Source organism: Acomys minous (genome assembly GCF_964271855.1).
Source record: "Acomys minous genome assembly, chromosome: 6".
NCBI lineage: Eukaryota > Metazoa > Chordata > Mammalia > Rodentia > Muridae > Acomys > Acomys minous.
In genome coordinates, this window is record NC_140487.1 from 110981388 (window position 1) to 110992070 (window position 10683).

The window sequence follows — 10683 nt, forward strand, 5'->3', positions numbered from 1 at the left end:
ACACTGTTTGGCTAAACCACTGAGTTGAGTAAATGCCTTCTTTTTTTTTTTTTTTTTTTTTTTTTGGTCTTTTGAGACAGGGTTTCTCTGTGTAGCCTTGGCTATCCTGGACTCACTCTGTAGACCAGGCTGGCCTCAAAAAGATCTGCCTGCCTCTGCCTCCTGAGAGCTGGAATTAAAGGCCTGCGCCACCACTGGCCGGCTTGGGTAGATGTTTGTTTTAATACCTCATATAGTAACAAGGGCTCGAGTGATGCTCAGTGCTCTTACAGAGCATCCAGTGTGGTTTGCAGCACCCACATGAGCAGCTCACAGCCACCTGTAACTTCAGCTCCTGAGCTGACGCCTCCTCTAGCCTGTAGACACCTGCACAGTATGTATATACCCTACCATAGAATATACATAATTAAAAATCCCCAACAAAGAGGAGGCTGTTAGGACTGCCAGCCTAGATTACATAAATAGATCTCATTCCCAAAACTTTATTATAAACCAAAATCAAAACCAAACCAAACCAAACAAAAAAGGCAACCCTCCAGGCCCCACAAAGTTACTATCTCAGAGGACCAAAATTTAAAACTATCTAGCAGGGTGTACTTGCTTGGGTGCAAGAAGGCTTTTTTTTTTTTCCCTAAAGAAACATCAAACAGTCAGGCAGTGGTAGTGCTCGCTTTTAATCCCAGAACTCAGGAGGCAGAGGCAAGCAGATCTCTGAATTCAAGGCCAGCCTGGTCTACAGAGTGATTTCCAGGACAGTCAGGGCTCTGTTAAACAGAAAAACCCTCTCTTGAGGGGGAAAAAAAAAGAAGAATTCAAGGGGCAAATCATTCGAGCATGAAGTCAAAAATCCAAGAGAGCAACTCTAAAACCATTCCAACAGTCCTATTAATTATTAATCTGATTGCTCAAAAGATAACCAGAAATACACTCAGTGTCCACAGAACACAATTTAGAGTTTAGCTGATTTAAAAGGTATAGGCCGTGCCAAGACACTTGACTAAAGAACACGTTCACGCAGCACCCAGACCATGACTGATTCTAAGGTCCTCCAAAATACCCACAGATGGGACTGTAAACTGTACTCCCAATAATTTACCTACAAATTCCGCCACTTTTCTTTCCTTATTCTCATTAGCCCATTATCAACAACAGATCCAAAGTTCCCCAGTTAACATCTGCTCTATGAAATGAAAACAGGAACTCTGTTCTGTTAAAGCAGTGCCACAGTCCTCCATACCGAAACCCCAAAGTGGGGTACCTAGTAGAGAAGCCAAAGAACTCCAACCAACACCATCTTCCTCCTAGTCATCACACACATTTGGGGGCAGCAATGTGACAATTTTCACTGTGTAACCAGAACGCTCCCTAGGTGACCTTACTGAAGTCACTTAATTGAAGAACCTGACAAAAAGTCTTTTTCTAGTTCTCAAATTTCAACATGAGGATCACTTCCACATAGCTCAAACCAATTTTGAGCTTCAGCGGACATAAACCAAAGTAATCTGTGCACAGTACAACAATCTGCCTTCAGAAACTTGTCCCAAGGCCAGAGTACAACCAGTCTCTGTTCCCTAGAAATGACTTGAGTACAGGTATCTATCACATGTGTACCAGGCATGCGTCAAAACAGGAGCTTGGCATCTGTGGAGACGCAGAAAAAGGAAACTAATAAATTCCAAGCTGGGCGTGGTGGCACACACCTTTAATCCCAGCAATCGGGAGGCAGAAGCAGGCGGATTGCTGTGAGTTCGAGGCCAGCCTGGTCTACAAAGACCAGGACAGCCAAGGCTACACAGAGAGACCCTATCTCAAAAACAAAAACAAACAAACAAAAATCCAACAACACCCCTATTTTAACAGTCAATTCCTTTCATTCAGGTAGTTTAAAATAATTCTTCTATATTTTCCCAAAATAATTGTGGGAACAACTAAAGAGTATTTCCTCCCCAGAGAGCTTCCCTTCCTCTTCCCCCAGAGTTTCTCTGTGAAGCCTTGACTGTCTTGGAACTCACTTGGTAGACCAGGCTGGCCTTGAACTCAGAGATCCGCCTGTCTCTGCCTCCCGAGTGCTGCAATTACAGGCCTGCGCCACCACGCCCTGCTCCAGAAGGGCTTTCTAGCACTAACCACCAGAAATATGTACAGGGAAAGACAAGTACGTACAACAATGAGCATTAGATTAGGACATGGTAATGGACTCAGAGAGGCTGGAATGTGCTCATTTTTATATAAAGTAATATAGTGGTTACTGAATAAACTTGATATTATAATTAAAAAATGATTTTCACTTTTACTTTTATGGCATGCCATTCTCTTCCCACTGAGCGCCCTCAGTGTAAAAGGTTTAGAAACACAGCTAGACTGAGCTCATGGTGCACCCTCGTTATCCAAGCACTTGGGCAGTCAATGGGCTCAGAATGCCACTCTCCAAAATCCCAATTAAAAAAAAAAAAGATTTATTTATTATATATACAGTGTTCTGTCTGCATGCACACCTGCAGGCCAGAAGAGGGCATCAGATCTCATTATAGATGGTTGTGAGCCACCATGTGGTTGCTGGGAATTGAACTCAGGACCTTTGGCGGCACTCTTAACCATCAAGCCATCTCTCTAGCCCCCAAAATCCCAATTGTTACAGCAGCTTCCCAATCCTCTTAACCCCTCCACGCACCTTTCAGGCTGCCCCTATTTCTCCAGTCCTAGCCACAAGGGCATTTTCCTCCACATTTAGTGCTAAAACAAAACCCAATAAACCAGTTTTCACACAGACTAACAAGAATTCTACACAAACCAACCTACTGAACAGAGTGAGAACATCCAGGAACTCTGCCTGGAGCCTAAATCCATCCATCAATAAAATAAACCAGCCTTTAAGAGGAGACACCATGTCCTTCCCTTGAGAGTATAAATATGACCAAAAAGAATAACAGAACACAAAGTCCTCAAAAAGATACCAAACAAGGGCTGGAGAGATGGCTCAGAGGTTAAGGGCACTGACTGCTCTTCCAGAGGTCCTGAGTTCAATTCCCAGAAACCACATGGAGGCTCACAACCATCTGTAATGAAGTCTGATGCCCTCTTCTGGCCAGCAGGTGTACATGCAGGCATAATACTGTATACATAGTAATAAACAAATCTTTAACAACATCAAAAGACACTGTAAAAACAAGCCACCTTGACACACCACCCCACTTGAGCAAAGCCCTGAGAGCAGAGAGCAGGAAAGCCAAGCCAACCTACAGTATCACAGAAAAAGTACTGCCCAGCTGCTTCTGACGGTGGCAGGAGCACCGGATTCACCTGGATGTCAAAGAGAACAAAATGCTCTGTTTGTACCTTTACCCGAAGTTCTTCCAGGAGACACCGAAACACGACTTTTTCTTGTACGGTTTGACTGCTGAGGAGTTGGGGAATGGCGAGTCTTGGGTGGTGGAGTCGCTGGAGATGACGGCCGGTGCCTTCGCCTCGGAGGACTTGCTGAAGGTGATAACCTACGTGTTTTCCGAGGGGGGCTGGATGTCCTCTTGGGAGGCTTCTTTGGTGGCGACCGGGAACGAGATGAAGAAGACGACGAGCTACTTCCAGAGAGGGATGCGGAAGAACGCCTCCTTCTGCAGAATAAAACATCATTTCACTACCCTCACCCCTAGCAAGAATGTCTTCACAGTATGGACAATGTGCACAGAAACACAGCTATCTTTTTTTATCCAACTTTTGAGTTTATGTAGCTAAGTACATAAATTACTTCAAAGAAATTGGAAACAAAACCCTGACCTAGGACAGGAAACAGCTGTTTCTGAGAGTAAATACACATAACTCATTGTGGTTGTGTTGAAGCTGTGAACACAGGAACCAAGCAGCCTCTCCTTCAAGAGTGAGATGGGGTGGAGTCTGCACGGCTCTGGGGCTGAGAGCTGTGCTCACTCAGAGCGATGCCAAGCAACTTTTGCGTTTCACTAAACATGTGTAAGATTTGAAATTCATTTAGCTACATAAACTTAGAAGTAGGGGCCTCTCGAATTCTGCGGCAAAATCTGCGGTTAAGTTCTGTTGCAATTACGTGTACCTGCAGAATTCATCTTTGGCAGAAGAATTCCTGAGAACCTGAAAAAAAGAAACCCTACCTTAAGTGTGAGATTTAAAACTGGCTGAAAGGGAATCTTACACAATCTGCAAAATACTGTGACTGCTAAACAGTTCAGTTCGCACTAGTGAGACCTAATGTTTGCCAAACTCCAACGTAAGAAACCGCTGTCTCCGCTAAGAGTGTACTAAGGACACCGGCATTACTCCTCTCTGCAAGTGTGATGCTGCAGTTCCACCACATACATCATCTGTCCTGTTCCCCAGCTGCGACAGCAATGCTACGTGTTTAAATATCAATCCCTCGATAACACTCCCCAAAGAAAAACGGTTTTGCTGTTGTTGCTGTTATTAAAGTATGGGTCTGAAAGTCCTAAGCGTCAAGAAAAAACTCGAAAGAGGTTACTGAATATTTTCCCATTTTCTAGTTGGTGTGGTTGTCTGTAAAGAATATTAACAGCTTTTCCAGGGCTACAAGTGTACTTCAGAGGTGGAGCACACGCTCCGCAGGAGTGAGGCCCTGGTTAAACCAGCAGCAACAAGGAAGAATAGACATAAAAGTTCTGTCCAAATGGATTTGAAAAGCAAGCCTGGGCAACCATCAGTAAGGCAGAAAGACTCCGTTCCTGTGCACCAGACCTCTACTTTGAGTAAAGTTAGGTATAGTCTTATCGTTATATTCAAGATTATAAGGTTTTATCTTATGTCCATTTTAGAATGGTTAAGCAAGCTAAACATTTCCATAATGTTTAAAATGAGTTAGTACTATTGGCTGATTTAGATGCATGCCTAATTGCTTCAGATATAGCCATAGCAAACTATTAGTAACCGCTCTATCTAGGCTTATGGGAACTTTCTTTTTGTTACCTCTGAATAATTAGAAAAAGTTTCATTACAAAGGGTGGCAGAAGCCAGGTGTGCTGGTGCACACCTTTAACCTTAGCACTCGGGAGGCAAGGGGATTGCTGTGAGTTCAAGGCCAGTCTGGTCTACAAAGTGAGTCTAGGACAGCCAAGCGTGCACAGAGAAACCCTGTCTTGAAAAACAAAAAACAAACAAACAACAATGGGTGGCAGAGATGAGTTAACAGGTAAAGCATTAGCAACTCTCCAGAGGACAGTTTGGTTCCCAGAAACATAGGGCTCCACAACTGCCTGTAACTCCAGCTCCAAGAATTTGGAGGCCTCTGAAGATAGCTGCACTCATATGCACAAATGTACATGCAGGCACATGCCTACATATTCTTACTTTAAAAAAAAAAAAAAAAAGACACGGAAAAGGTACTTGCTGTGCAAGCCTGGTAACCCAAGTTCAATCTCTCAGATCCACAAGTTATTCCATGTGTATACACATGCAAAATAAGTTAAGTTCTTAAAACTTAAGATAAAAATCACAGATGGGTTTTTAAGTCAGTTGCTTTTCAGAAGCAGTAGCGAAAATCAGATTGAAGGGAAGCAGCTCAGTGCAGAATGGCTCAGGAGTTACGGGCACTTATTCCCCTTGTAGAGGACCTGCTTTCAGTTCCCAGCACCTACACAGCAGCTCTCAACCATCTGTAACTCCAGCTCCTAGGAGATCTGACACACTCTTGTCTTCCGGGGATTACAGTACACATGTAGTGCACAAATCCAAGCAAAACACTTTGTAACACAGGACAAACACACATACAGTTTTCTAGGTGTGGGTGCACGTGCACCTGTCTAACACTGTCTTACATGGAGGATGCCTTTGACCTCCTGATCCTTTTCCCCCTCCCTCCAGTGTGCTGGGGGGTTGTAGATATGAAACACCATCCTGGTCTGGAGCACCGTCTGCTCTTTCAAAGGATCCGGGTTCAATTCCCAGCATCCACATGGCAGCTCACAACTGTCTGTAACTCCAAGATCTGACACCCTCACACCAAAGCACATAAATTAAAAATAAAAACAACAACAACAAAACCAAACACCATCCTTAGTCTGTACAGTCCTGAGGACCACACTCAGGGTTCCAGGGTTCCAGGCACACATAGCAAGCATCTTACAAACTGAGGCACACCACTAGCCCTCAGTTCTTTCTGTAGAAGTTTAGTGAGATCTTAGAAGGAGCTAGAAAACCAGTGAATTTCTTTGCCAACAGTAGATCTTTCTTTTTTTGTTTTTTTTGAAAGAGTTTATGTGTAGCCCAGCTGACCTCAAACTCACAGTGATCCACCTGCCTCCGCCTCCCTGGGACTAAAGGCCTGTGCCACCACTGCCCAGTTTAGAGAAGTCCTTCAGGCTGTTTAGAAGACATTCCCAAGTATAATTTCTGAGATCTGTCTTCCAGCAGACAAAAAATAAAATAAAATCCTGAAGTTATACCAAGGATCACCCTGATATTAACAAAATCTCACCGTCTCCCTGGAGACCTACTCCTCCTGTGCCTGGGTGGAGGAGGCATCCGTCTTGGTGGAGTTCGTCTTCGTGGAGATGGTCTCCTTCTTGGGCTTGGCCGCCTTCTAGGAGAGTACGATCTGCCATAACAAACAGAATTAGGTCCCAAATAAACTAAGGACAAGGAGTTCCTTCACACCAATTCTCATCTGCACGAAGACTTCCACTCATGTAGATTTTATGGCGCACAGAAGAGTGGACTTGGTGTAAATGCAGAGAGCAAACATTCTCTATGACTTTGAAAACCAGCACAATCAACCTGATTGTCCACTCATCCCAGGAACACAACACACCTCGATCGGGATCTGTGTCGCCGTCTTGGTCTAGTATGGGAAGGTGATCGAGAACGGGTCCGAGATCGTGATTTGGAACGTGACCGAGATCTTGGTCGGGTTTTCTCCTTTTCCTTTTTGGAATTTTTTTCTGGAGAAGGTTCTTTGGGCTCTGGTACAGGCTCAGGTTTGGGAGCTTTCAGGATGTCACTGTGGAAATAACATTTTGTTTTTCCCCTACTCTTCTCAGAATCCTAAACCAATACAATAAAATGACCTGGTTCTCTTTTTAAAGGATTTTCAAGGCTGAGCAAAATGGCTGCCTTTAGTAAAGTATTTATGTGTAAGCTTGACCATCTCAGTTCAATTCCCTTGAACATATGAAAGTTGAGAGAGTTGGACAGAGTTGTGTTCTTAAAAATATGACCTAAAGCAGGGCATGGTAGCACATGCCTTTAACCCCAGCACTCGGGAGGCAGAAGCAGGTGGATTTCTGTTGAGTTCGAGGCCAGCCTGGTCTACAAAGTGAGTCCAGGACAGCCAAGGCTAAAACAGAGAGACCCTGTCTCGAAAAACAAAACAAGCAAACAACAACAACAACAACAACAACAAATGACCTGTTCCCCACTACCAGCAAATTACAAAGAAATTAACAGATATAGGTCACCTTCCTTTAAAAAGTTTTCAATTCCAGCTCTCAGGAGGCAGAGGCAGGTAGTCTGCTGTGAGTTTGAGGCCAGCCTGTTCTACAAAGCAAGTCCACGACAGCCAAGGCTACACAGAGAAACCTTGTCTTGAAAAACCAAAAAAGTTTTCAAAATTTCCAAAGACCTCTTGGCTTGAAAAGATAAGGACACATCAGAATTCAGTGAGCAACAAAGATTTTATATCCCTTTTCCATGTGTGGGACAAGGACTATGTCTTCTGGTGCTCACAAAGCTGGACCCCTGGGAGCCTTTGGAGCCACAAAGGGGAAGAAGCGAACTAGATCCAAAGATCACAGACAAAGTCCAGCTGAGACAGCACCCATCCCTTCACCTACTTGACCATCATACGAGCAACCTGCGGATAGCAGATCACAGTCACTGTGAATGGCCAGATGTGTGCGGTACCCACAGCTGCAGGGGCTGTAGTGTTGAAGACTGCGTGCTGCCTGGCCTTGTGGACTATGCCATGTGCTGTGCAGCAGCTACTCCATGCTCAAGCCTGAGGCAGCCACGGGGCACAAGTTGTTCCCACTGAAGAGGGAGTGGCTTTCACTTGGTATATTTGTACAAGCAAATAAACCTCTTTACATTTGGGGTTGGGGTGTAGTGTAAAAGTTGTTTAGGGATGTAGGTCAGTGACAAAGAATGTACAAAGCTCTGGATTACATCTCCTGACTATAGAAACAACAAAACTCCAAACAGGAATCTGTCCACAATATATAAGCCAGTAAGAAAGATCAAAATTAAAAAATACATATATATAAAATCAAATTAGAATCTATAAAAATTTGAGGCCGGGCGTGGTGGCGCACGCCTTTAATCCCAACACTCAGGAGCAGATCACTGTGAGTTCAAGGCCAGCCTGGGCTATACAGAGAAACCCTGTCTCAAAGAAAGAGAGAGGGGGAGAGGGAGAGGGGAGGGAGGGAGGGGGAGAGGGAGAGAGAGAGAGAGAGAGAGAGAGAGAGAGAGAGAAGAAGAGGAGGAGGAGGAGGAAGAGGAGGAGGAGGAGATGGGCATGGTGACACACACCTTTAATCCCAGCACTTGGGAGGAAGAGGCAGGCGGACCTCTGTGAGTTCAAGGCCAGCCTGGTCTACAAAGTGAGTCTAGGACAGCCAAGGCTACACAGAGAAACCCTATCTCGATAAACAAAACAAAACAAAAACAAAAACAAAACAAACAAACAAACAAAAACCCTGAAACAATACAACAGATAAGTGGCCACCTCTGGAGTATTTTCCCACACTAACTCTGTAATATTAAAAAAACTTAAAAAGAGCCAGGCATGGTGGTACATGCCTTTAATCCCAGCACTCGGGAAGTAGAGGCAATATGATCTCTCTTTGAGTTCGAGGCCAGCCTGATCTACAAAATGAGTCCAGGACAGCCAAGATAACACAGTGAAACCCCGTCTCTAAAAACCACAAAGGTAAACTATCTGAAAGGAAAACAAGCACTTTGTTTTGAAGTTAGCAATGCACATTTGCAGGAGGCATGAAGAGCCTAAAACATGATTATGAACAGTGTTGGGAACATGCCTTGTAGACGTGGCCTCCTGTACTGAAGAATCTTTCGTTCTCACTGATGGTTCTGGGAGCTCAGGAGATTTCTCCTTCTTTTCTGGGGCGGGGGAAGGGCTCCGGCTCTTGGTTCTGTGACGGGGAGATCGAGAGTGACTGCGCTTTCTCTCTCTCCTGACAGGGGAAGATCGTCTTCTAGGGGAAGGAGATCTGGATTTGCGTCTAGGATGAAAGCAATTTTTTCAGATTTTTGAATAATGTGGTTTGGAGTAGACAAAGGGAAAATCAAGGATTAATCTTTTAAGTTACCCACTGTTGTCTGTATCTGAGAAGTTTCACATGGAAACAAGATATCCATTTCATCTACTTGAGAGGGAAAAGGCCAGAGAGAACTAGAAGGACAAGCAGACAGAGGTAACAGCCTCACGCACCAGTCAGAAGGAGAGGCACTAACTTGGGTTGGTTCTCAACTTATCCCAGTGTCATTCAAAGACAAATGCCTCAGATGAAAAAGCTTAAAGCAACCACTTCCTTAACAATAAATCTACCCTACAAATACAGGATTTAGGTACAGACAGCTCACATCATAGATGATCAGGAAGAGCCTCAAGCAGAAAAACAGATGGTGCAATGCAAGCAGTTTGTTCTTCAAAAGAAAAGAACAACGCTAAATTTGCAGAAAGGTAACTCTTTATTAGGGAGGCCCTTCTTCCTTTTCAATTGCAGTGTGCCTAACTTAAACGTGTTTGTATTTTTTAACCACTGTTACGGTAACAGCACAGAGGCTTGCACTCAGCCTCAGAGGCTCTGCTTCTGTGAGTACTGGCAGAACTCAGGACAAACTAAAAGACAAAAATATTACCTCCTCTTTTCTTTACAAACTCCCAGATTTATTTTTTAAAAATCCTAAAAACGAAAAGCCTAATGGAATTCTCACCTTTCACCACAAATATAGTAGAAGCTGACCCGTGGATCTAATAATGTGAACCTAACAATAGTCTCATTGGAAGAAAGAAGAAAACAAATAAATGATCTCAAGTTTGGGTTCAGTACAACCATCTAAGAAAAGCAGAACAAGGAATTAGGTAAGTATATGACTGGCTAGCAAGCAGATTTTTAATAAAAGGGAAATGGAAAGAATCAGAATATAAACAATAAAAATCCCAATGCTTTATTTAAGGAAAGCGACATGAAATCTGTATTTCTACCTAAGAACCAGCAACTCACCCAAATTACAGAGGTGATCATCTTAGTCAAATGATCTGTCTCAAAGGCTTTTTTTTTTCCTGAAGAAAGTATCACAATGTTGGCTGACCTGGCCTGAAGCCACCCACCCTGCCTTAACCTCCTGGGTAGTTGTACAAAATGTGTCAAAATGCCTAGCAAGATAAAAAATGTTTAGCCCAAAGGCAACAATAACTCTGCAATCATGTTCCCTGAGTCCTCTAGCTGGGAAACTGCAGCCAGCGCGCTCCTAAGACCTCAGATACCTGTAAAGCACTGTACTTGCACCTGTTACATCCTACCTTCTCGGGCTCCGAGACCGCTCCCTTTTTTCTCTGCTGCTTTCTTTTTCTTCCTTATCCCTTTTATCTTTATCTTCATCTTGTTTTTTCAGAGATGCCAATTTTTCTTGTTCAATCTGCAAGCACAGAGTTGAATGCTGAAAGCATGTAATATAAAC

The 10683-nt window shown here is 43.8% G+C and overlaps 1 protein-coding gene across 5 annotated transcripts in view; it reads right to left on the reverse strand.

The window, feature by feature from the left end:
* The window catches only part of SRRM1 (serine and arginine repetitive matrix 1), a 35738-nt gene that overhangs the window by 16043 nt on the left and 9012 nt on the right, over positions 1 to 10683 (reverse strand). For 3 of the 5 annotated variants that reach the window (XM_084788282.1, XM_084788281.1, XM_084788285.1), the window contains 5 exons: positions 10526 to 10641; positions 9018 to 9221; positions 6791 to 6979; positions 6458 to 6577; positions 3337 to 3611 (listed from right to left, as the gene is read on the reverse strand). In XM_084788282.1, coding sequence (XP_084644408.1) covers positions 3337 to 3611; positions 6458 to 6577; positions 6791 to 6979; positions 9018 to 9221; positions 10526 to 10641 — 904 coding nt within the window. The remainder of the gene's footprint in view (positions 1 to 3336; positions 3612 to 6457; positions 6578 to 6790; positions 6980 to 9017; positions 9222 to 10525; positions 10642 to 10683) is intronic. The other 2 variants (XM_084788284.1, XM_084788283.1) reach the window with 1 other exon arrangement.